Raw genomic sequence first — 27553 nt, forward strand, 5'->3', positions numbered from 1 at the left:
CCCCTGTTTCCGTTCACATTTTCCTTTTGAATTCCTGATAGTGAAAGACCTTAAGAGACATGCATGAAGTATTCCATTTTGGATACACGTCTCCAAGCCACAGGAAAAAAAAATCAAAATATTGAATAAAACAAAGCAGTTGGAGATTTTACATCAATGTATAGAGAACAGCATGTGGGCAATGTGACAGGGAGAGGGGATTAATAATCTCTTGTTTCTGCCACCCTTGTGTGTTCTGTTCTCTGTTAAAATTTCCCCTGCTTGCTAGCAGGGAAGGTCTGGAGCAAGACCCTGAAGACACAATGCCCAAAAATCACACTCTCACAGACACAGTGCCCAAAAATCTCTGAAGTATCATACTGGATGCTGTTCTACCACCAGCTTGGGGAGGAGCTGGATCATAAAGCATCCTACTTTAAAATGTAAGGTACTTAGATTCTCAATGGACTGCAATATTATAGATAAATGGGAATTTTTCCCTGGCATAAATTTTAATTTCTGAATGTGCTCGGATAGTACAAAGAAGAGATTTCACATCTGGAAATGCCATGACATTTAACTGCATGTGGTGGGGAAGGTCAACAAGTAAAGGGCACTTAATGTTTTGGGGAATGGGGAATAAATACTTTTGTAGATTATTAGTAACTTTTCTGGGTATTTTTTAGTATAAAAATTATTTGGCTGGGTTTTCATCAGGACTGTGAAATTTCATAATGTTATTGAATAGAATATTTCACAATAAGGAATTACTCCCTTTGTTGACCAATGCATTAATATAAAACCATCACAGGGAAGCTGCACACTGCTGGAACTACTCCCATTATCTCCATAAAAATGGTGCATAATGGTCCCTTCATATCAGAATTCAAAACACTGAATGAACTATTAGAAAAGAATTCAAATATATATTTTTTTTTTGTCAGTATAGGAGAAAAGGAGGATACCCAGAAAACATTCTCAGGGAAAGTGATAAGGATGACAGCTATTATTACAAGTGCAATTGAATTTGCATCAGTATGGTTTGATGCTGTGTTTTCCCCTCCCCTGACTTTGACAGAAGAAGCTGGGAAGTGCTCAGTACTGTACTAAAGATGCCTGGCAAAGCAACAGCAGCTAGCAGTCTTACTGGATATAAAACTGCTCCAGCCACAGTGGTTTTAACTCTTTGTGGTCTATCCTGAGCATTCAACCCATTTTGGTCAAATTGTTATATTCTCAGTGCCAGCACTACAGAGCCATAGAGTGAAACCTTTTGGGGAAAAAAAAAAACCACCCTTGCTTCCTCAGAAGGGATGGATGCTGACAAAGGTGCTCTGGGGCTGTGGTGGTGTAGGCACACAGTTTGGGGTGATTGGGAGTGGGGCTCATCCACAGTGGGCACAGTTTGGGGTGATTGGGGCTCATCCCTAATTTGCTGCAGCTGTGCAGGACAGGTGAATGCTGTTGAAGGGAACGAGCCATGGAGTGCCCAGGGGCACTGACCAACCACCAAAGGGAACAGAGGGCACTCAGGGGCAGGGCATCAACAGCAGGGGATAAAAGGCTGGGCTGAAGGACAAGAAGGGCAGATGCTTGCAGCCTGCTGAGGAGGTGAGGTGTTACTGTGTGTGGGTTGGTGCCTGAAGCCTTCTGAATTTGGACAGTGTTACTCTGTGCATCCTGGCTATCACAACTGCAATAAGGTAGGACTCAGATTTAGTTACCTTTTCAGAACTCTGTGTGGGAGCTCCTGTTGTTCTGGGGCTCTGTTGTGGCTGTGCTCTCTGTCCTTGGTTTTATTGACTAAACTCCAGGGCCTCTCCTCTGCCTCAGCTGCCACTCAGAGAGCTCACTCCCAAGTGCCCTGTAGATCTTGACTGGCGCCCTCAAATCTGGGAGCTGAGGCTGGGAATTGAGCCCTTGGCTCTTCTGAACTGCTTTGTGACTGTAAGGATGTTCAAAGCCAGGTTGAATGTGTCCATATAAGATGTGGTAATGTCAGGTTCTTTGGCCTTGTTTTTCTTTGTGTAAGAAGATAGTGAAAGATGCCTGGTGGGCCCAGGTGTTGGTGTAGTTCTGTTGATGGCAAATTTACCGGGATGGGAAGAAGCCAAAATTTTATGTAACTTGTGTGGTAATGGGGCAGTAACCTTGGGTGTCTGTGTTAGCTGGACCTCCTCACCTTGTGGAACCACATCCAATGGAAATATTATTTCTCCCCTTTTACTGTATTAGAGGAGGGAGCAGTCATCTTTTGGGTACAGCTCATGCTGTATGGCTTCTACCAGTTTGTTTCCTGCAGCCTGTATGGGTTTGTCTCTTTAGTCAAAATTCAGGGAAAGCTGTCCTCATACAGTGTGTAAATCTCAAAATTTCAGATGTAATTCTCATTTTCTAATAAAGTTCTTGAAGGACATATCTAAACTTCATCTGTGGTTGGCTTGTCATTCTTTAATAATAAAAATAAAAAACTGCTTTCACTGGTATAAAAATTACCTGTTTTATATGGTGGCGTAAGCAAATGTCTCAAGACAGAATAAATGCCACAATTTGTCATATTTCCAGCATATATACTTGCTAAAGTACAAAAATTTTTAAAGTAGATATGTGCATCTATCCCCAGACAATTAATTGATTTGACAATTTTTTTGCTGAAATATCTTGACATTACAGCATGCCATAATTATGTTTGAGTCTCTGGGTAAATGGTTTTATAGTAATGTGGGAAAATTTGGTTGTCAGATACAAGATCAGAAGACTTTTGCTGACACAGAAGAAAGTCACTGACTGTTGGCAATGTCTTGGAGTAGAAAACTGGGAGAAGGATAAATAATAGAGGAAAAGAAAAGTTATGAAAATACCTATGAGTAATGTAGTTTCTGAAATTTCCTGTAATGTTCTTGCAAGTGAAGAAGAAGGTTGTGTAACGCATGGAGTTACTCCTGATTTTATTTTTCCATTTCTGAGTCTGTAGGCACAGGCAGGACTGTGAGAGGGAATAACAAGAGGGCAAGAGGTGCAAGTAATTTCACATCCAGAAATTGAGGAGATGCATTGTCTTGTCTGTGTGGTGGTGTCAAGTGAGATTACCCTGCTCCTGGACCATTCCTGAGAGATGGCTGCCTTCTCCAATTTAGAAATCTAAGAGAAGGGATTATTCCATAACCTCTGAGGAACCTTTTCCAGACTATGTCAGTGGATGCAAAGGGGTACACAGCACAAGTTTTCACCACTGTGAGGGCCTAACTTTTATTTTCTGCTGTTCTCTGAATTAAGAAGTTGCAGGCATTTGTATATTCCCTGTTTCCCTCTTATCTTACCCACTTGATGTGTGTCATTGTCTCATATTCCTTGTTGGCAGCAACAAAGTTGCCATGGGAATATTGACTTGAAAAAAATTAGCACTTGCCTTTGATAGAAATATCTGGATGTTAACATTTCTGTGCTTATCTTATGCTAGGAAATTTAAATGTCTACAGCAATTAATTCAATTATCAGTTAAAAAATGTGATTGCTGCTATTACAGCTCAGCACTGCATTTCTCTGGCTGGGAAATGCTTCAGGGGAGTTAATTGGTTGAATGTTCTACAGTCTGATCACTTAACCTGACATTGGTTAAGCAGGCATCAGTGGAGAAAATTTGGGTAAATGCAAAGTTTTTCCTCAAGGAAAGTATTTAGGTTTTTCTCTGTATCATCTTAACCTGACTCTAGTTATGCTTTAGCTGGAGACTTTACATCTACAGCAGCACCACTTTAATTGTAAATGGCTGTCCCCAAAATACTCCATGCTTTTCCATCTTTTTTGCATTGTCCCAGTCCCTGTTTTCTTCCTGGGTTTAATGACAAGGCTCATTTATAGGAGGCAGAAATGAAATGGCAGCATCTGCCTCCTCCCAGGTTTGTGGAACATTTGTCCTGGCAGAGCTGGATTTGCTGCAGAGCACTCTCTTGTTTGGGCTGCTGAAGGCTGCCCATACCACCATGGCAATCTGCACTCTTCATTTTCTCACTCATTAAAGGTCTGATAGAAAAAGAGAAATTAATAACTTTGAAGATGAGAGAGCAAAAAAAAAAACCTTGGGCCTTAAAAGAGCACAAAAAGAGTGATAAACTGTGACAGTGTTGCATAGTAAACTCTTGAGAAAGGGACAGAAGAAAGGGAAATATTCTTGAGTCTGATTGAAATCAGACCTGTTGGAAAACACCATCTCTTTCAGGGAATGGGTGAAATCTGGGAAATGTTCAGGGAACAGCAGCATTTTGTTCTGTTGAACTCTTTTAAAATCTGGGCTGGTGTCTGGGATAGTTCTCTAGTTTGTTTTCTGATCCCCAAACTTCACATAAAAAAATAATTAATTATTTGTTTAAAACAAGCCATTTATATTGAAAAAGCCACAACTGTGGGGCATATTTGCTGCTGAGGGCTGAAGAAATCTTTCAGACACCTTTGAGAGAATTTTCCTGTGGTGGTGTTCACAGGGATCCCAGGATGAGGGAAGCGATGAGAATCTTGACTCTTGATGTTTCAGAAAGCTGGTTTATTATTTTATGATATATATTGTATTAAAAGAAAATGATGTATTAAAACTAGACTAAAAGAATAGAAGAAAGGATTTCATCAGAAGGCTAGCAAGGAATAGAAGGGAATGGAAATAAAATCTTGTGACTGCGCACAGCCTCGACACAGGTGGCTGTCATTGGTCATCAAGTAAAAACAATTTCACATTCTGGGTAAGCAATTCTTCAAATCACATTGCAAAGCAGCAAAACATGAGAAGCTGAAACTTGCCAGCTTGTCAGGAGAAAAGATCCTGGCAAAGGATTTTTCGTAAAATACATCCATGACAGTTTCCCACTTCAGTCAACAAATTCAGTTTCTTTCTGCTTGCATGGCTTGCTCCAAAAGCCTGGACTACAGGATCCCAAGCAGAAAACCTCAGTGGTGTGGGCTAGCACTGGGCTGTGACCAGAACTGAGCCTAAATTGCTTTAATTAAAGGCTACTCCAGGGTAAGCTGCCATTAGTATCCATTACTGCAAGATTCAAGTCCGTTTATTAGGTTGTTATTGATGGAATGAAGCCGAGTGATGGGGAGCAATTCAGAGCTGAAATAACTGCCAGGCAAGGAATGAAACCATTTACTGGTAATGCCAGAAAACCTATGGATTGGAATGCTGAGATAATTCCACTTTAACTGCAAGTGGACAGCAAAGATCTATTGCAAAGCTCAGACATTTGATCTGCTGTGGTCTCACAGCCCCTGGGGACGGACAGGTGCTCTTGTAAGGACAGCTGTGGCTCTGAGGTGCTCCAAAATCTCACCAGCTCTGCTCAATGGGGATGGTTCTGGGTCAGCCATGGCATGCACTTCTCAAGCCACTTCCTCTGCACCAAAAATAATTTCCTTGGTCATGGTGGAGGATGAGGTGGAGCCCAGCAAGTTGCTGAAGCAAAAGCCAAAACTTTAGAATGTAAGTGCCAGCTGGAGCCCTGAGCTGGCTCAGTGGGGCTGCAGGAGATGCTTTTCCTCAGATGGAAGATGCCATAGGACACAAAGGAGATGCCAGGAGAATGAGATCTGGGCTTGGTGCCAGCATCACCCAGGCCAGAAGAACAACTTTAATTGGCCTGTCATCCGCTCTGTTCCCTGCTCCTGTTTCCCCCGTGCCATCTGAGGAGATGGAGAATTAGAAACCAGCCTATCCTTTTTTTCTTTAATTGTTCTCCCTTATTCTTCAGAGAGGCCTCTCCTCATTGAGCTGCAGGTGATCTATAATTAAAATGTCATATTCCACACATTTTTTAAGCCATCTGGCTATGTCTCCAGGACAGAGGAAGGTGGGGCTGGGGGATGAGTGGATATGTTGCATTTAAGGGCTGTTTTCTGCCTGAGCCTAAATTGGGCAGTTTGTTACCTCTGGTGATGCAGGGATGCTGTGTGCTTACAAAGATTTCTGAAAAGCCTTTGCTGGCTCTGACTGTACTGTGCTGACTTTGGTTAGCAGGCCTTCTGGAATGCTTTAGAAAGATAAAATGAAAGAAAAGAAGAGCCCACCCCAAGAAGTATGCTTCCTTTTCACTGTTCATGGTGATTAATGTGAGTGGCTTTTCACAATCCATTTCCAATTAATTTCAGCGAAGGGAGCTCTGCAGGCCTGTGTATGAACTAAACTTCATATTAGAAGATTATTGAGGGGATTGCAGGCTGAGGATTGAACACAGGGCTTAAGCTCCAAACTAGCCATCATGTGAGTCACCAAAAACCACAGTTCCTCCTCGGTGTGAGTCATCCTAATGACACACTTGGAGCCAGTGGAGCTCAGAGCCTAATCCCCTCTGCCACCAGCCTCAGCCGTGCTGGAAGGAAGCAGGGAGAGATCACAGCGTGTAACATGCTTCCAGCTCCCAGGTGATGCAGCTGGAAGGGAAATAAATGGGGATTTCAGTGCTTTCCATTTCAGGGCAGGGGCTGGGTGAGCAGCACTCATGCTGCCATCCACTTCAATCCTTTAAAATCAGAGGCACCTTTTTACTTTTTGAGAGAAAGAGAAGAAATATTTTGCTCTCCCTAATTCCAAGCTCGTTTGAATACCTATGGTACAACTTTATCTCATCCTTAGTGTGGCAAATAAAAGTCTTTAGTGCTTATGAGAATGCAGTTATTTGCTGTCCTTGCTGTTGCAGATTTACTGTTGTTTCCCTCTTCCCTGAGCTGTAATGTCCTCTACAAATATAGTTGATGTTGAAGAGCAAGAAAACATTGTTTGAATTCATTTTGATAATTATATCATAGGAAACCCCATGGATGCTGGGAAGAGCAGGAGTTGACAGACAAGCCTTTACAAGCTTAGCTGAGAAGCAGAAAGGAGAGGAATGCATTAATCAGCACTGTCTCCTGTAGGTTTTTTTTCTGCTAATGGCCAAGATATGCTATAACTCTAAACCAGCTGATTCATCCTTCCCCTTTTATTGTCAGGATGTGCTAAGAGCTGCAGGGTGTGATGCCAAGTGCTGGCTGCTGCCTGCCCTGGAGCCAGAGTGGCTGTTGGGATGGTGCTGACTTTAATCCAGGAAGCAGTGACAGAAGGGGAAAGGCAGAAAACTTTGGCTACTGAGGGTGTGTGTGTGGGCATATGCAGTAGACAAAACTCTTGAGATGGAGAGAATCTGATCTGAGAAGGGATTTCTGCTGGTTGGTTGGGGTTATTTTCTTTAACCTAAGTGCAGCTAGATTGATGATGCTGTCAGGCTCTTAGTCCCTTCTCCTCAGTGCCTTATCCCTGGAAGTGGTGATGGATATTTCTCTTCAACATTACCCATATCACATTTGAGAGTCTTTTATGCAGAGAGATGACTGTAGGGTAAAAAAAGTGGGAAAACACTATAAGTGGTGTAAAAGTTACATTTGTCTAAGAGAAAATGAATGTTCTTGGTGTTTGTTCTGAAGCAGCTGGTACCATTTTATTTTCAAGATTTGTGAGAGACAGGGGGGAGAACAGGTTGTGCTTTCATGGCCCTCAGAATACAGCTCAATGGGAGAGGAAGAACATTTGCACCTGCTGGCTGTAGAGGTTTACAGGTGATTTGTTGTGATCCATTCGCCGAGTGGAAGGAAAAACTTTTATTTTCAACACAAAACATGGTATATGTGCGTTGGATTGCAAATAAAATACAAAAGATCACTGAAGATCCCCACACTCTCCGTTTGAGTTGGATCTTTAAGTCCTTTGCAGCAAGGCAGTGCTTCCATGTGATATCAGCATGGCATAAACATAGATTTAGGATATTGGATTACTGCATTACTTGAAGTCTTCTTTGGGCAAGCAAAGAGTGAAAAAAAATCAAGGAATTCTTCTTGTACAACTCTTGTGACAGCAGCAGAAATGAGATCTCACAGAGGTTGGGCAGTAGTGAGTCTCAGATGTTGGAGAAAACTCTCTCCTGAGAATTTCCTCCCTGGTAATTCTGCGGGTGAATCTCTCTTTGTAAAGCATGTACATTTGGAGTTGTGTAGTGAGAAGAAAGGGAATGGGGAGAGGAAATTGTTGTAAGTTCTGATGTTAGTGATTTTATAGTCAAAGCATCACTATGTAAGCCTTCCTTTTTGGTTATTACTGAATATTATTCCATTGGAAGTCAAAGAGAGGGTGCCTGCATTAGCAAAGAGAGCCCTGATCAGGTGGAGAAAATGAAGATAGAAAGGCAGAGAGTAACTATAGTGAAATACATAATCCCACAGATGAAAAAGCATGTTTCACATTCACCTGCCTGTCAGTAGTAGCTCAGCTGCTCTGTGGGCCTGAGGGATCATGAGTTGAGGAATTTAGGCTCAGCCTGCCAGTCTGGCCTCTGCCTTGTTAGGATAGAAAAAAATCTGCACACACTGATCCCATTCACCATCTGGTTCCAGGAATGCCATACAGGGATCCATGTCCAAGGACCTTTGTAGCAGCTTTCTGTATTCCAAACCTCTTAAACCATATTTTGGTGTCGTTCAGATTTCCCTGCTTGAGAGAAAGGCTGCAAATCTGTCAGTAAAAGAGCTCCATGTGTCACTACTACTTTTTATGTTGGAAGGAGGAGGAAGATTTGAGTTGAAGGTTTGCAAGTCAGAAATTGGGGCTTGGATTGCTTCTGCATCTCCTTTATGTGGCCTTAATTCTCATAAAAAATGCACATCATCTTACTCTTTACCCTATTTGGAACTTTGTTTTATGCATTCTGGATGCATGTGAATTTTCTGGTGAAATTTACATTCTTTCTGGAAACAACTGAAGGCAGATTTGAATATGAATTGTCTAGAAACAACTGTAAGGCTTTGGCTTTTACAGCTGCCATATTTTCAAGTATTCACCTGGATATGGAACAAAAAGCAAAAAAAAACATTTAACACCTCCCCACACTTCCTGTTTCTCATCCTTTCCATCAGATGGCATTTCTCAACTCCAGCAAGAGGTAGTACAGTCTCTCCTGTACTAATTCCACCCAGAGTTTATGAAATTGGTGCAGAGGCATTTGCCTCTCTGGCTGCCTCTGTTCTCCCCCTAAATAACTCTTGCATTGAAGTATCCTGAGGCAGATTTAGTGTGCACAAAGTGTGCACTCTTCTGCCATGTGTGGACCAGCAGTGGATGTAAATAGAGATGCTGTGAGATTGGGGAATAGGTTTGTATGTCCAAAGGAAGAGAGAAGGGCATTGCATTCATAGAGCATAATGGCATTGTTAATTTTGGCATTAGTGTTGTATGGCTTTTTAGGTATGTGGCAAATTGGCTTTGATTTTTTGGATTTCTTTATGTGCTGTGTTACCCCAACAGCACTGTGTATTGCAATGGTTTGGAACATGTTTACTTGCAAATACATTTATAAGTCTTACTGTAATGGTAATTATTGCAATAACACTGAGCTGCAAATTAAGTGTCATGTCTAGATGCCCACTGGGATATTTTTCATCCATTCTCTATTAATTCTAACTATTTACTAGCAGCAAACTTTCTATACTTGAATATCAGGAGATGATCTTGGAGGGGTTTTCTTTGTTTCTAGGTACTGTGAAGGAGAGCAGTGCAAGTTATCACTGTTCAGTAAAAACTAAGAGTGGACCGCAGAATTCAGGACAACAACTTTCTCTTTATAGTTGTTCTACTACTGCTAAGTATTTACTAACCAGGCAGTTTAATTTTAAATGGAAAGTAGCCTTGTGATAACTAAGAAGGTTCTTCATTAAAATAGCAAAGTAGAGGATGTGGTAGCTAGAAACAGCTTGTCCAGAAGGACCATTGAGGAATAGGCAAAAGGTAGCCCTGAGCAAGATGTGAGCAATAAACTGTCAGGAAGTGGTAAAAAGAAAAGGAGCAGTGAATTTCAGCCATTGAATTTCCTTTCAGATGTATTTGTAACCTATTTGCCTTTCCTTTTCCCTTTCATTTGATTTCAATAGATCACAAAGAAGACTTTTCTGTCACTCAGATCTATTGTTCCAGAACCTTGAGGGATTTAAGTTGATACAGCATTAACTTATGCCATTAGAGTGTACCAGCACTCCCAGCCTGGCACTATTTGCCACTAAAAACACATTTGGTCAGCAGTAATTGCTTTTCTTTAAGAGTGAGGTTCCTGAGTAGATGCTCCTGCTCTTTGGCAAGGTGAACTGAGCTGTATCGTGGTCCTGATGATATTGCTGTTTGACTCATTCTGTCAGGTGAATCCAAAGATTTATTTTCTAGGCAGTGTCCCAGCTTGCATGACTCTGTTTCACTCCTACTTGTGAAAATCAATCACAGGGAACATGGCAGAGGAAATTACCAGCATGAGCAGGGAGTTCCTTGAGCAGCAGCTGATCCCTGTGCCAATCAAAAGGTTTTGCTCTTTTCCTGCCCATGGTTGCAGGGGTCCATGTATTATTTGGGATCTGGCATGGGGTATAAAACAAGAGCTCACCCATAAGAGCTTGACTATGCTTTTTATATGCCCCAGAGTCTCTTGTCTATAACTTATTAGTATGATAATCATTATGAAATCCTTTATAAGATTATACATTGCAATCCAGCCATACATTAGAAAAGCATTAATATTTTATGCATTCCCTGGAGGTGAAAGTGATGCAATAGTTACAGATATATGGATAGAATATATATACGTGTGTGTGTATATCTGTTTCTCAGCTGAATAATGAAGGGTTTTTTTCTTGTGGAACCATGCTGTAGTCCTGATTAACTCCAAGAGCAGGATGAGGCAGGGAATGTGTTGCCATGTACTGGAGCAAGAGGCTTCTTGTGGGTTTGTAGGATGGCAGCACAAACTGTAAGAAATTATATGTCACTGTGTGTGGCCTGCAGGAATAACTGAGCTGGAAGGAGGTGGAATAGCAGGGGTGGTGCTTGTGAGCTTGTCAGTGTAATATTCAACGTGTTCAGGAGCTTGAATGAAGCTTTCCACATCCAAAGGCTCTGGTTCCAGGGAAGTGGGGATGCTGCACACCCTGCTCCAGAGCCACAAGTCAGTCCTTGTAAGGTCAGTGCTTAGCAGGGCTTGCAGGAGCCCTGTAGTAATTAAGCTGAAATCTTCAGTGGAGCTTGCAGCTGCTGCGTTACTGTTGGCAGAAAGCTCATTGCTGAAAATACAGCAGGGAGAGTTGTTGTTGTTGTTGTGGGCAGCACAGGCACGACTGAATCCCTAAATAACTGCTGCCTGTGCTGAGCTGCCTTCCCACTGCAGTGTATTTCCTAATCTCTGCTGCTTCGGTTTCTTGCCCAACAGTGACACTGCTTGCTTGCCGTTTAGATGCTGTTATTGGTCGATGGCTGGTGCTGACTGCAGTTCAAACAAAAACAAATGCCGAGGGTCGGATTTAATTGCTCTCTGATGTACCACACTCTGTCTGTGAAGCAGGTAGCCTTGTTCTTAGACAACCGGTGGTTTAGTCTTGATTTTAAACCAGCCAGCCAAGCCACCCAGATCTCCAGTTTCTGATTCTGCTTATTGCCAACAGATTGGCATTTCTGTATCTTGGTTTCAGCAAACTCCCTCCTTGTAGAGGTTTCAAGGCTTGCTTTCCTCAGTTGGTGTGGACTGGTGCTCAGTGGCTCCAGTAGGGCCCCTCAGTGCATTTAGGGATGTGAATGTCCTTTCCAGAAGTATGGCCCCGTTGTTTTAATGGATCACTAAATTGCAATGCTGTCCAAGGCAAAACCAGCAACAGCAAAACCATCCCTAGTGTAATATTCAGCATGTTGTGGAGCTTTAAAAGAAAAGGGAAAAAATTGGTTTCTGCTAGATTTTATAGGATAAAATGGCCTCAACCAGCAAAACCACTCCTTTCTGGAAACTTCATTAAAAGTATGGTGAAACTGATTTGGCAGATGGAAAGTAAAGGCTGTAGCCAAAGTACTGGAAATTTTCCAGTGGAAAGACATCTATTGCTGAGTTGTATCATGTTTTGGGTGGTGATATGGGATACTGATGGGCATCAGTAAATGCTGCATGTTGCTTACATTAGGTTTTAAATATTATTAAAAAACTTGAGAGAACACATGTCTACCAAGTGAAAGATGATTGCTGACTGATAGGATTTGAAAATGGATTTAAAATCCATCACAAAAATGGAGGTATATGCTCTGTGTGCTTTGTTTTCTACATTGGCTGTGAATGCTCTCAAAAAGCTGTCCAAGGACTACACTATATAAGTTAGGGGTTAAAGAACTTTCTTATTATGGTTAATCTAATTTCCATTTGAACTTAAGCCCTTTCACCTGCCCATTCCTGGGGGAAAATGAAATATATTTACCATAATTGAACTGTAGCTTAATTTCTTTAGGTACACAGTAAGCCAATGATCTCTGGAGAATGTGCTTCTGTTCTAAGAGGCTTATGAACAGAGGAAAGCATTAAATAATAACACAACTTCCAGATATTTATGACTGCAGTGAAATCACCTGACATTGGAGGCTTTATTTTTTATAATCTGAAACTGAATTTATTCAGGGTATTTGGTGGTTCTTAAAGCATTCCATACTTTTTAAAATTATCAATTATCTTTTCTCACCCTGTAGCAAAGAGACTTATGCAGTGCTCCACCAAATAAAAGCTATTAGCAAAGCACCTGAACTTTATGTGATTGTCTAGAGCTGATATGATTTTGGAAAATAGAGGATTTTACCTAGTACATACTGGAATTTGTTTTTATTGTACCCACATCAGCACAAATTACCCTTCTTTAGATATAAATCTACATCTGCCTCTCCCTAGTGTTGTCACTGGTGTTTCTGATGGTTTTTCACATGTTAATATGTCAGAATATGTGCTCCAGGGACCTCTTCCCAAAGCATCATGCCATGTAAACATGACCCAGACAAGCAGAAACTGGGCTTGCTGCTCATTAAGCATCTTTATTGCAGTGTGTCTGAGTGGTGATGAAATCCAAGTGCTCTGTGCAGGACCGTATGTCAAAATAAGGACTGCATAAAGAAAGAAATGCTTTTTAATTCTGGTCATCTTAAAAGCCCAATAATTAAGGTGATGGAAAAGATGGCTTTTACTGCCTACTCTCAGAAAAAGGAGGAAACATCATATATAATGTGCCCCTAAAGGAAAGGACGACTAGATACAAAGTTTTTTAGGAATATTTTTTGCAAAACCTTTCTCAGGAAAAAACAAATCACAGCTATATTCATAGCCTGGATTTTATTTAGTTCCTCACTATTGCAGCATGACTATGGTTCTGGCTGCTCTTAGTAAAGTTAGGAAATGAGCTAGCTTCAGTATTAATATAGTGAGTTCCATTTGCAAAGCCAGTCAAGAGCTTTACACGGTGTTCCGAGATACCGGAATTCAATTCACAGGATTTGCCAAAGCTCTATTTTTATTTTGTCTTCATCTGATGTTATCAAGGTTGTTCATGTTCCAAAAATGGATGAGTTTAGCAATAGTTAGCAGTTGGTAATAGGAGTCAAGAAGACCAAGGCTTTTAACACATTCAGAATGTTTAATTTCCCCTCCATCTGATGATAATAACTTAACATGTAAAAAGAAAATAACACAAAATTATGTGGATTTTAAAAACCTCCCACGCACCTTATGGAATTAAAATAATGTGTGGGCCTGGAACCACGAGTATGTTCACTAACTATGATCTCCAGAAGCATGTTATATTTGAGAAAAAAAAATTAAATGAAAAATTAATCGTTGCTGTTTTATCCAAACACTTCATTTTTCTAACATTTTGCTATGCCCATTAGGTAATCATGCCATTTATGTTTAACTACATTTTTTCCTTAGGGTGGCATCTGTAAAATTTAAATATCTGCTTATTCATTTGGGGTGTTTCTATAACTGGAACATAACATTGCAGTAAATCTTGAAGCATGTCCAAGGAAAGGTCAGATTCTGTTGAAATTTTTACTTCTCTGAAGCTTTTTCACACCAAGACGTATTTCAGAGTGTAGTCAGCAGCGTGTTTCTGTAAGGTTGGGTGGTTTTGGTAGTGGCATGAGGAGCTGGTTGGGAGTGTGTGTTCCCAGGCAGGCTTGGCACAGCCCCAGGATGTGCAGTGAGCTTTGCAGAGTCACAGAACAGCCTGACGCAGGAGACATGCCGGAGATAAGTGTGGGAAATCCTCCCTGCCTCATCATCCCAGGGGATGTGCAGAGCGGGCAGGAAACAGCCAAACCCTTCTCCGAGATGTTTCTAGGAAGCAGTGACGCTGAAAAAAAACCAGCAACAAAAAAGCCCCCAAAAACTCACACAAAAAAGCCCCCCAAAACCAAACCAACCAAACAAAAAAAACCTCACAGAAAGCACTTATAGTATATATTTAATCAGGGGGTAGAGCTCAGAAATTGTTAAAACAAGCCAGCATGGCCACTGTCGTAGTGGGGTACATATGTTAGGGTGTTTTATTAATAATTAGCCTTTTAAAATTTATCTAACAGGAATCCAAGATGGCTGTGGAAAAACTGTTCCTTGTAATGGCACTCGTAGTGCTGTAAAATGAGATTAGCACTTGTTATGGTATAGCAAATAATCCTGTTCTGAGTGTTGTGACAGGTATTTCAGGTTCTAAGAATTAGATGAGGTTAGAAACATGAGGAGGAGAAACTGGAAAATCTCCAGAGCTGAGAAAGGTGAAGCTGAGGGTGGGGAGCCTTCATTTCCTATGGCCACTTGGCCTAAAATGCTGCCCATTTCCCAGCAGAGCAAGTAATCCCAAAATCCAGAGCACTGCTTGTCTCCACTGTTCCCAGAGGCCCTACATGGATGCTGAACGTGTTTGTAGCATGTTGAACATGTTGTTTGTAAATGGTCTTGATAGCGTCCCCACAGTGAACACATAACCATGTGAAAAGTCTAAAATTTGTTAAAATGTGCTCATTTTCTTGATCAAAAGGGCAACGTTGCTCACAGTGAACCCTTTGGAAATTTGAGTTTATCTGGAAATAGCATTGTAGTTGGTAGAGACTAGAAATAGAATAGAATGTGGGGGGTTTAGTAAATATATTTAGGATGCAAGAGTCAGATGCAGAATGACATGGCAAAGATGTAGGTACAAAATACAAATACATCCAAACCAGGTTTTTCACTTAGTGGTGGTGGCTTTATGACAAAGACTACAGCCAAGAATTAAATTTAAAAGAAATTTAGCAATCTTTTTTTTTTTGTAGTACGTATACTTTGACAGGTTTCATTCATAAGCCTCCTATATCAAGAGCATTTTTCCAGGTATTATTACAGAAGCACTAAAAAGATACAGAAACTGTGAGGAGGTTTTTTTGCCAGAAAACATTTCCTGAAGAAGACAGTCATGCCCAGCAAACCAGAAATATGCTATTTTTGAAAGAATTTGTATATAGAAAGCATCTTCAGGAAGAAGAGATGGAATGTAATCTTCCTTAGGTATACGCCTGTTAAGATATTTTTATCATGTACTGCAATCTAATGCTAGCTCATGTAAGAGGGGCTTTGCACATTCCTTTCTCATTTCTGTTAGGAAATTAAATCCTGATAAGGTTCTATATGATGTCTCTTATCACTCTGTAGAGTAGCAATTTAAAGACCAGAAACACATATGGTTTTTCATCTTTATGATCCAATTTTGACCACTGGAGTTTGTTTCCTGCTGCTGTTTTCACAGGGGCAGAAAATGCTTTGTCCAAAAAACCACTTACCTCTCTGCTGGCCTTCAGTTTGAGGAATGTTCTGTTAAATCCAAAATACACAGTTGTAATATTGAGCAAAAATTGGCTTCCTGCTAATAAATTCATACAAATAGTGTTTGGGTTTCTCTTGGCTTTCTTGTTAGCTCCTCATGTGCGGGGCCAGCAAACTGCAGGTGAGAAATGGTGAGGAAAAAATGAAGCATCACTTACAGTCAAAGAATTGGCTGGGCTAGAATTTAAGCAGTGAGAAGAGCAATTTGGGGGTGTGAGGAGTCTGTGCTCCCTGTAAAAAGCCAGGGTGGGTTTGGCAGCCTGGAGTGCCAAATTCAGCCCCCACCAGAGACCCTCCACCAGTGGAAAGCCAGAAAGATGAAGGAGCAGCAGCACAGATGCAAATGTGTGCCCTGCACCCTTACATCCAACCTAATTTTGCAGCGGCACTCTCTGAACATTATTTTTATTCTCCAAGACCCTCAGTGAAACAGTTTTGTTACAGCTCCTGCTTTTCGACCTTTAGGGTGTTATTCCATAACTAATCCGTGTTTGGCTTTCTGAAAATAACATGGAGGACATAATGGAGATGAATATCCAATCAAAAAATCTTAAATTGCTGTCTTTAAGGGTTGATCTTTAAATATAATCTGCCTGCAAGTAGATTACACTTATGGTCATTTGGGTACAAATACACTTTTATAAGAGAATAATTCACTCAGGAAAGCGAGCAGAGGGAATTTAGAGAAGATGGACAAAAATAACTCGGAAGCTCAAGGAATCAATTTATGTTCAAGCATTAAAGTAATGACAATAAAGCTTTACCAGCAGAGGCTACAGAGACTTCAGTGTCTTGCAGTGAAGCATGATTATTTATAAAAAAGGGAGAGAAAAGCTTGACGAATATTTTATTTCAGTGTTAGGTCAAATATTTGATGGTGGTTTCCAGCTGGCAAAAAGACATTTAAAAGTGGCAAGTTTAGGCATTATGAGGGACTGTCCTGCCAGTGGCTGGGTCTGCCAGGCTCAGGCTTAATAAATATAAGGTACAAATTCCAACATAGGCTTCAAAACAAGTAGGGTGGGGTATTTTTGTTGGTTTAGGGGCTGGGTTGTTTGGTTGGTTGTTGTTTTGTTTGTTTTTTTTTCTTGTTTTCAAACTAACTCAAGATGAGCAAGTTTAAACATAACGTTTCTTCCAGAGAGGTGAGAATTTGGTACAAATATTTTTTTCTTTCTGCATGTATTTTTGGTTTGCCTGGTTTTGTTTGGTTTTTTTTACAGTAAATGCATTTTCCTGTAAAGACTGCAGCACATGGGTTCCCAGGGAATAGTTCAGTTGTGTTTTGACTTTTAAAACATTTTATACTTTCTTTTCCTCTCAACTTCAGGCATTTAGAATGCATTAGGGTCACTGGTTCTATTAGGAATGCTGATGTTAAGGTTAGTTCAAGGGTAATTTAATATATTTAGGTATTGAAATTCTATAAAAGCCAAGATGCTTTATTTTGGATGTAGGTCTAGATAATAGATATCTTGTATTGAATTCAGGTTTGGGTGGAGAAAAGGTAATATGGAGTTACAGAAGTATGTCAAGTGGCACTGGAGTGTACATAGGAATAATGAAAGTAGAAAATTAAGCTCCTAAATATCTAAACATATATACATATGTGTGTGTGTATATATGCATGCATACATTGTATTATGATTAGGCAAAGAGGAAAGAAGGAAGGGGAACATAATCTTTAATACTGGAGAAGGTTTTTCTTCTGTGATGCTTCCCATGTTACTATCACAAGGAATTATTGATCCAAAAGGCCATGTGAACGTAGCTGTAGAGTAGAAAAATGATGGAACTAACCTGTTCCAATCTAATAATAAATAAATGACATCAGAGTGCTCATTATTTTAATTAAATTAATGAGAAGTCATTAATAGTTGATACTTTATTCCCCCATCATGTAGACAAGAGGGATTGTTAATTCAGGGCTCAGCAATACAAGAGCATCACAGCTCCAAGGCTCCCCAAAAATTGGATGAAAACGCAACATTATAAGTTGTTATTTAAACACAGATTTGTAGCTTACCCATGGTAGTTGTCTTGCTGTGGTATAGTTAATTGTACTTTGCCTTGTCTTCTGATCACACAGGTCTTACAGATACTCAAGGAAAATGTGCATTTGGTAAAACTTGGCATGATTTATATAGCTTGGAGCGATGAGTAAGTTCTTACTTAATTAGATGAATTATGTAGACGTTTTTTAATTGTCCAAATGCCAAACCAGATACACTGGGCTTTGCAACTCCTCCCTATTTTTAGAGCAATACTGACTTTATTTCTTACCACATATTTTTTTCCAGGCTAGTAATCTATAATGTACTTGAGCTATTTTGATATGGTTATCTTTAATTAAGCGCATAACTTATTAATATTTTGTGAGTTGGATTAAGTTCTTTTGATAGTATTTTACCATGCCAGTTTGTAATTATGTTGTTTCACTAGCGCAGACAGATTGGTAAGTCATGAGTTATTAGGGAAAAGAAATTGTTCTAATGAATAAACAGGGCCTTGCAGACAGTAAGCTGGTAGTGTCAAGCATCACTCAGGATGGCCAAAATAAGGACTTGAAGGATATTTATTACTAGACTTGCAGGTATTTATCAGTATTTAAATCATAATTAATAAAAACTGTGTGGTTTTAAAGTGTGGCAATGCATCATATTATGTAATATTAGAAATATCCTTCCCCTGCACGTGCTTGATCCTGTGCTGTGTTTTGGTTTTGTTACACCTAGTGCCCCGTGAAAGTGAACCAGTTAATCCTTGATGTGATTTATGGTGCTTTGAGCTGGGAGGTTGTAACCATAAATATTGTAAGGGGCTTTGATTTCCAGATTATGCCAAACATTCCCGCTTTCAAAAATGGATCTCGCTGAAACGTGCAACGTTGGGAAAGTAAACACAACATTTTAAATTTAATTTCCATTCTCTTCTGTGACAATTACAGATCACATGAGAAAGGAAGCCATCATAGCACGTCACATATTGAACTCGATGAAATGTATTACAATTTGAATCTCTGGAGTGGTTTTCCCTCCAGTGGGGCTCTAATTTATACCTGCTCGTTCAGGAATAAATAGTGCTATTTTCTGACTTGTCATCTGTCTCACCTCACCTCTCCTCAGCTTTTACACTGAGAAAATGATGTCATTGAACTGAATGCTAAAGCAGCAAACTGTGCTAAGATTCATTTCACAGTCCAGCCCTTAACATTTTTAGAATGGTTCTGTTCATCCTTTTATTGCTGTGACAGTAGATGTCCGGTGTGGCACACGTACACAAAGGGTAGGTCCGTGTGCATAGAAGGAGAGACAGAACGATTGAAGGGATGAATACAGAAATGAGGGAATGCTGGTGGTGCTCTGAGTTCTCCTGAACTTCCTGGTCTCATTACCACCACCCAGTGGAAAAGTCTGGAGCTAATGCCAATTCCTGGTGTCAACTTGAGGACTTCTTCCCATGGAAATATGAGCCCAAGCTCACAGATGTGAAGTTTCTCATTGACTGTGGAATACTTTTGATCAAATTTTCAGACTCCAGACTTTTGAACTCTGGAAAAAATTGTGTGACTGTTGGCATGGAAAATAATCTGTGTTTGTAATAAATGGCCACAAATAATCTGAGATCTATCCTAGATCTCAAAATTTACAGTTTTCCTATTTATTTTGTGGATTTCCTTTTATCAGGTCTTCCCTTAATGGCTCACTTACTTTTGTTAAAAGATTTTTATTTCTTAAAATGAAAAGCTTTCTTACCTTGGAAATGTTGCATTTTTAACTGGATAAAATTAATTACAAAAAAATTAATTGCTAAAAATGACAACTTGGTGCTCATTATGTCGTCAAATTCATCTCCAGAAAAGTACCGGATGCAGAATGGCTGCTTGAAATCTCTTTGGATATTGTTTATGGTGTTCATGTGCTGTTTCTTTATTGTAATGCTAGTTGTGTACCTTGCCTGCTGGATTTTATTGAGCTTTGGCTGGTGGCTTGGTAGAATCACACCCATTCTGTGGTCTTTTGACTTCTGCTTTTTGATTTATGAAAAGATATATTTTTTTAAATTTTTTTTTTGTGTTGTCACTGAACGATTGTTCCTTGCACTGTGGTGCTAGATTGTTGGGGAAGGGAAAGTGAAAAAGATTTTATATAGCAGTCATTTGGGAACAGTCATGGGACGGTTTGGATTGAGACCTTTTAAAAAAGGTCATCTAAAAAACAAACGCTGAAGACTCCCCTGCCACATGCAGGTACACCTTCCACTACAGATGGAAGCATTGCCTCTGAGATGAAATCTATTTTTTTCTTATGATTTTTGAAAATTTAATTTCATTTATTTTTCTAGGGTTTGACTTGGATGTTTGGTCTGAGTGGATATTGGGAAACCATAATTCCATGATGGACTGTTTCAGGGGTTCATTTTCCAGTTTGCTTTTCACACAGAGACACTCTATTTGATAGAGGATTTGCTTCTAAGGCAGTGGTTAACATAGCACAGCGAGTTGCATTTTCAGTGTTTGAAATGCTCAGGAGTGGCTTGTGCAGCCATCAGGTGTTTTGGCTTGGGCTGTCAGGTGTTTTCTGGCCTAAAAATATCCTGCTGTTTAATGCTGTTCTAGTACATCAGTTCCTTGTTGGTGTTACCTCATGTTCAGTGTGCCATTTGCAATTTTATTTTAAATTTTTATTTGTCTGGTTTGGTTTTTTAGGAACGGATTAGTGGAGAAAATAAAAAGATGCAGTGTGGATGTGCTGTTAGGGAAATTGTGCAGCACAAACATTAAGAAGGGAGGATAGAGAGAATGCTGTATTATATCCACTAACAACACAGGTTTTCCCAGTAGTATCCTAACGAAGACAGTGGTAATATTGGTGATTGGGAAGAGCAGGGGCAGAGAAGTGTTTGCATTTCTGAACACTGGGATGTGGTGCTGGATACAGATGTGGATATGTGGAAAGAGGGAGGGGATGATTGTTGCTGGACAAGCCTTTTCCCTGAGCTGTTCTGCATAAGCAGAGCTATGAATCTGTGTGCTTTGCAGGGCTGAAGGAGCTGAGAAATGAAAACAGAGCGTGTTTTAATGAATCTTTGCTGCCACTTGTGAGGTTGAAATGCAAGTCCAAGCCTTCCCAGTGCTCTCCCTGTGACACAGCCCTGGGGGCTGCAGGGCTTTAAGGCACTGCTGCCTTTCCTTATCTTTGTGATAGCAGAGCTGCACTCAGCTCAAGGGCTGGAGCAGGGAGCCCACTGTGCTGCTCCTCACACAGCATGAGGGATGTGCTGGGAACTAGGCTACCAGAGCATCCCAGTTTCCTCTTTTTCCTGCTGCACCACCCCCACAGCTGATGAATGAATGAATGCAGTTGTAATACACTGTTTAATGCACATCACCCCTTAATGCCTTTTAAAAGGTACTCGGGGTACTCCCAGCTTTCCTTCTGCTTCATGCAAGGATGATGGGCCTCGGAAATAGGGAAACACATAAAAAGCTCAGTGAAAGGAAAAAAGGACCAGCAAAAGGAGACTCAAAGTGCAGGAGATGGTAAAAAGGTGTGTCTCAGGCAGCAGATTACTTACAGGGAGATATTCTAAGGACAAAGTGAATTTTGTTGAATTCAGTAAGAATTGCTATGGGAATTTAATTGGGTTTGTTGTGACTTGAGCACAGATATTCCTTTCTATCCTTGATGGGTATGTTTCAAGAGAGAATTTGTTTCAATCATTTGATTTGTCAGGATTTGTTAGTAACACATATGCTGTGCCTTGCTTTAAAAACTGCTAACCAAAAGAGTTGATACTCTTGAATATTTTTTCTGGGTTATGCAAGGATTATTTCTTAACTAATGAATATTATTAAATATTGGAATGCAGAATATTGAGTATTCCTCACAGGCAGAAAAACAGTAGAATGCACAAGAATCAGTTCCATTTGTTCACTGGCTTCTAGTTCACAAGTTTTCCAGAAAGTCTCTCAAATCCATACTCTGCTTCTTGAGTTGGTATTTGCTATTTTATACAGGAACAACTCCTTGGAGATTTTTCCCAAATGGAGGAATAAAACCATGAGTAAATAAGGAGCACTGGTTATTATTACATAGCAGAGATTTGTATAAATAGCAATAAAAACAGCTGAAACCCCCGCTACTTACCCAGGAGAGCAGGACAGAGATGGAAATAGGGAATATTGATGGTCAGGGATTGATGAAATCAGCAATTTATTAAAAATAAAAGATTTGGGAAGGAAGAAGCATCTTGAGTCTGTGTGATCATAGTAAACAGAATGAGCATGAAAACTTAGGTGAGGGGTTGAGATAGATCAGAGATCAGCTAAAAAAAAAAAAAGACAACCAGAATAAGCAGGACTAGAAAAGATGTACTTTGCTTGTCAGGTGTTATTTGTTGTCCTTTGTTTATTCAGTGCTTTGGAGGAATCAGGTGGTTTTTAATTGGTATTTTTTCCTCCTTTAATAGAGGTGGACAGTGAATTTCATGAGCAGAAGCTATAGCAGCTTTCAGTGCTGTTGCTCACTTCTGCTTGGTACAAAGCAGGGTGAACCTTTGAAACCTGAGCTGTGGGAGCAGATTATTTCTCTGCTGCTTCAAGATGTTCCCAAGTCCTTGGACTCTTAGCAAGAGTGTGCAAGCAGTGCCTGCCCGTCTCTGAAAGGCCAGAGAGCAGCTGTACAGCCCTGAAACTTTTAAAAAACCCTGAAAGGGCCCAGGTATGGCTGTAGCAGCTGTGAGGCAATGTGTCAGCGATGTGTCTGTGCAAGGATTTCAGGGAAAAAGGTTCCAGATTTTGAGATGGTGGATGTAGGGACTTTGATTCCCAGGCAGAAAGGTCCTCACCTATCAGTAATGTTCTGTTTAGAAGGTGGGAAAAAATTGTTCTAGTCCCAGTTGGAATATATTTATTCCCAGCAAAGAGTTGCCTAATTTTATTTCTTGCATAATTTCATGTCTTTTCTTCTGACATTTTTGAGAGGGATCCACACCCATGGTTCTGTCTTGAAAGGGAACCAGGCCTTAAGTGTGCTGTGTTTTTAAATTTATCAGGTATTTATAATATTGACTTGATTTTCACATGGCAACGAACTTGCTGGTTATTTCTAGATGTACACGTACATCCTGATAACCAGAAAAATCTGTGCATATACATTATCACACTCTTTTTTTGGCTGTAACAAGAAGCAGCAAATTCTGATCTCTCACCTGTGGCTCAGCTGTCAAAACTTTCCACTTTTGCCATTTCCATAATTTCTTCCTAAGTGTTGGAAATGCTAAAGAATGAGTGACAGCTGTCAAAATTTACTATTCATTGTGTATGATCTGAGGCAATGATAGAAGATGTTTATCAGAAAGGGGTGCATCTCAAAAAAATGGGGCTTCCTTCATGAAGGATACAAGCACCTGAGACAGTAATTTCTGCCAGGGAAGTGTTTGTGTGTGTCCCCATCCTCAATCATCTGGCAGCAGCTCATCAGTTTTGGAGGACAAGATAATGGGACACTGCTATTATGTTGCCAGCAGTAAATGCTGACTAAGAGACGTGTTCAGATGTTGCATCATGTTTCTGGGCTCCTTTTCTAAGGTGCTCCTTCTTTTGGCACTGGAAATTCATCCCATCAATCTTGATTTTTACAAAGCAGACTAAAGGTGAAGCAGGTTGGACGATGAGCCAGCTAAGAGTGTTTCACACCTCACATGAGAAAAGCTGCAAACCACAGATACCTTATGGGGGAGAAAATCCCCAACAAAACAACAAACCACACTTAAAGCATCTTCCTTGTGCACATCTTAGACTGTGACAAATTCTGGTCCTGGAAGCCAGCTCCGGGTTGTGTGCTGCAAAAAGAAAGGATCACTTATGCTGGGGAAGGAGCAGGGGCATGCCACAGCTGCCTCATGCTGATGTACCTAATGGTTTTTAGCCCACTTTGCTGGGGGCTTTGTACAACCGAGGCGAGCACATCACACGGGCGCTGAGGCTGAGGATCGCAGAGTCTGCGCCAGAGCCTGCAAGAAACCATGCTCGGTGTCCTTTTCCTTGCTAACGCCCAAGCACCGCGAGGCCGGGTGGGCAGAGCCGCCTCCGCCTGCGGGCCCGGCCCGGGAGAACCGTGAGTGACCGCGGGGAGAGGCGGGGAAGCCCCGGGAAGGGGGATGCAGGCACTCCGGGAACGGGGGATGCGGCCCCCGAGGAAGGGATGCGGTCCCCCGAGCGGGAGGGATGCAGGCACTCCGGGAAATGGGGGATGCGGCCCCCCAAGGACGAGGGATGCAGGCATCTCGGGAAAGGGGGATGCGGCCCCAAGCGCTTCCCGTGACCCAGAAGTTTTGCCAGCCCGCTCCCGATGCTGCGGGATGCGGCGGGGATGGGCTGCGGCGGCCGCAGCCCGGCGAAGGGCGGGATGGAGCTTACCCCGAGCGAGGATGGGGAATGACCGGTTTCCCCCAATTGCGTTGTCACGGGCCACAGGAGCCGAGAGCGGCGGCCGATGGGGAGCGGGGGGGCTGCTCCGGCCGGGCAGGTGGAGGTGCCTGTGAGTAGGGTGTTAGAGAAATATGTAACAAAAAAAGAGAAAAGGGCGCGGTGGAGGCTGCTCGGAGGAGGGGGAGGGCGGGAGCGTTGGGCTGGGGGCGTCGCACCCCGGGCATCTCTCCATGCCCACCCCCCCAGATCCCGGAGGAATCACACTGGTCGCCGTCCCCACCCCCGGAAAAAGGAGGGCGCAGCCCACCTGCGGGGCTGGCTGGCTCGGGGCGCCGGCGCTGCCCCGTCCCCCCGCCCGTCCCCCTTTACCTGCCGGCGGCCCGTCCGCGGCGGGGGCAGCGGGGCGTGGGGCGGTGGGTGGCGGTGGAGGCGGCGTGTGACAGATGTCCTCCTCTGACAGCGCTCGGTACCAGCCCAGTGGCTCCCTGCCATTGGCTCAGTGCAGCCGACCGGCAAGGCTGCTCGCTATAATAGCACTATGCCTGCCAGCGGCGGCGGCAGCTCGCTCGGCTCCGCCGCGGCCGCCCCGCCGCGCATCCTCCTCACCCTCCTCATCCTCCTCCCGCGGCCGCGCCGCGCCTGAGGGGCCGCAGCCCCCGCCCAGCCCCGCCGAGCCCGGCCCGAGGAGGCGGCCCCGGCCCCATGGAGTGCTACTACATTGTCATCAGCTCCGCGCACCTCAGCAACGGGCACTTTCGCAACATCAAGGGAGTTTTCCGCGGCCCCCTCAGCAAGAACGGCAACAAAACTCTGGTAATGGCTTCTCCCCTTGCCTCCCTCCTCCTCCTCCCTGGCCGCGGCGGGGACGCGGTGCCCTGGGGGCAGGCGCTGCCGTGTCCCCGCAGAGCTGCGGGCGGCCCGGGGACCCTCATGGGCGGGAGCCGCAGGGCCGGGGCTCCGCAGCCTGGGGAGCCCGGGGAGAGGCGGTGCTGCTGCGGGGCTGAGCGCGGGGGCCCCCGGTGCTGTCCCCGGTGCGGGCACAGCCGCGGGTCCCGCCCGGGGAATTGCGGGGAGGGAGCCGAAACTTGTCCGCTGGCTCGTCCGAGCCCTTTGGGTAGGGAGGTGCGTTTGAGCAGAGCCTGAGAAACGATGCGCGGTTTGGTTTGTTGGCCGCCAAGTTCTCTTTGAAGGCAGAACTCGCGGTTTGACAGGGCTCGGTGGGTTTGGGGAATTTGGTGTGGTGGATGGTCCGGGAAGCCTGCACGGGCTATTGGGGCTGTTTGTGAATTGATGCTCCATACTCGGGTATGTGTGCATCTGTTGGGTTTGCTGTGGTTTTGCTGACTTGCTGGAACTCGCCTCGTGCTGCTCCTGAACTTTAATGGAAGAGTGACGGTGCAGTAGCCTTGGCAATGCATTTGCTCTCCTGCCTGCTCAGATAAGAGGGATGTGGGATAGCGGCAGGCTGGGTGAGCTGCATGGCAGAACATCTCAATCACGGCACAACACAGTGTGGACAGATGTCTGGAGAGGAGGATGGAGCCGAACGAGGGGCTTAGCCACGTTGTTTATCTCTCTCTGCCATCACTGCCTCATTCTGAAATCCTCTTTGGAGGAGATGGAGCAGAACTTACTCACCACATTCTTGTTCCCTCGAATGCACGACCTATATTGATGGGGAATTTACTGAAGTACTTAACATTTGCTAGAGTTGGCAAGCTTGCAATTTCTTCCTAAATAAAGAGATTAAAGCAAGTCTGAGCCAAGTCATAAAAATAGTAACTACTACGAGAGAATCTGAGGCAGATTTTTGGACTGTTTCAAATGTGAAGTTCCTGCTTTCACGTTGTAAATCCTTACAATTTTATTTGCTGTGGATTCTGCATATTTTTCTGTCAGGGATCGCGTTCTTGGAATTTTAAACAAGTATTTGTAGTATCCATGAGATGGCAATATGTGTGTAATATTTCACTGTTACAGTTGCAAACCCAAGACCTACTGCAGAAATATTTGGTACATTTCAAATAATGGCATGATACATCACCTTCTTCCTACTAAACAATTTCAATAAAGATGCATTTGGCAGGACTGAGAATACTCTGATGTAACTTTTGGACTGTGTATTACCTTGCAGTTCATAATGGATTCTGCTTCAACTGCATTTTTTAAAAAAATATTTTTATTCCCTTGGCAACAAAAAAGAAAAAGGCAGCCCTTTATTCTCAATATTCCTGATTAATTTATTTACTGATAAAATTATTTGTGACCAAAATATTTTGGGAAAGACTGGTGCTAACTTGAAAGTCAAATAAAAGATAATTGTGTGGGCTTTGAAAGGCTCATACTCTGGAAAAAAATGTACTCTGGGAAGAAACTTTAACTCAACCCTGCTGTTCATTGAGACAGATGTGAGGGGAGACAAGGCAGTGTTGGCAGTGGGACTGCCACGAGAGCCCTCAGTGTGTGCTCTGAGCACTGGCAAAGTTTTTGCTGGGTTGAAAAGGACAAGTTCTTGATGTGGGCTCTGTGGACAGAGAAATGGAATCCTTCCTTATGAAATAAATGGTGTAGATGCAGGCATCAAGGCTTGTGTTTCTGTTTGGGCTATTTTTTAATTTATAGGAGGTAAAGTTGCCATGAAGTTGTGATACTAGCTCAGAATGGAGAGTTCTGTGGTGCTGAAGCACCTTTACATCCATTTCAATAGGAAAATCAGATATTTCATTGTTCCCCACAGGGTTTTTTAGTCATTTTGACTGTGAACAAGCTTTTCAGACTTGGAAGGATGAAAATATTTGTTAGTGTAAGCTAGACTAAGTCTTGAGAAATTGCAGTAAGAACACAGCCTTTTAGTGTGCTCATGCTGTCTTCCACCATAGGGAAGGACTAGGAGAAACAGCAATCTGTGAAGCTAAAAATCAGAAATTTTGAAGCTGCTCTGACTCAGACATGTCTTCCTATTTGCTGTAAAGCATTCATTGTCTCTTCATCTGAGCTCCAAGCTTTCAAAAATCACTGCTTCCTCATGAACCAACCTGAAAGCAGCCTCCCTTTGTAGAGCACAGGATTGCTTCTGTGCAAAACTTACCTTTGTTAAGTTTTGGTTCTCCTTCAGAGTTCTGCCACCACGCTCTGTTTAGAAATAAAGGTGAGCGTATGTTTCAGTAGAATTTCACATCAAGTAGAAAAGTGCTGGGTCTAGTCAGATGTCTGATGATGTTGTGATTTTGAGATGATTTTTTGTGATCTATCTTCAAATCTGAGCTGGTCAGGGTTCAGGGCAGAAAGCTCCTTGGACCTTTTCACTACTGTCCTATTCTGGAGTGACCTGATATTGCCCTGAAACTCCTTTTTTCTTTTTATTTTTGGCCCTGCTCTCCAGGAGAGGTCACTGAGAGATTTTTTTTTTCCCCCTGATTGTTTGTCTCTGTGG

The 27553-nt window shown here is 42.3% G+C and overlaps 1 protein-coding gene across 3 annotated transcripts in view; it reads left to right on the plus strand.

The window, feature by feature from the left end:
- Window positions 1-27553, plus strand: part of ZNF804A (zinc finger protein 804A) — a 384349-nt gene that overhangs the window by 209868 nt on the left and 146928 nt on the right. The window contains exon 1 of one of the 3 annotated variants that reach the window (XM_064718109.1): window positions 24639-24933. The exons of the other annotated variants lie outside the window; for them this stretch is intronic. Within the exon in view, the coding sequence (XP_064574179.1) occupies window positions 24823-24933 (111 nt within the window). The 5' untranslated portion in view covers window positions 24639-24822. Of the gene's footprint in view, window positions 1-24638; window positions 24934-27553 lie in introns of those variants that run through there. 3 annotated transcript variants of the gene reach the window in all.

This window comes from Zonotrichia leucophrys, chromosome 7 (genome assembly GCF_028769735.1).
Source record: "Zonotrichia leucophrys gambelii isolate GWCS_2022_RI chromosome 7, RI_Zleu_2.0, whole genome shotgun sequence".
Lineage (NCBI taxonomy): Eukaryota > Metazoa > Chordata > Aves > Passeriformes > Passerellidae > Zonotrichia > Zonotrichia leucophrys.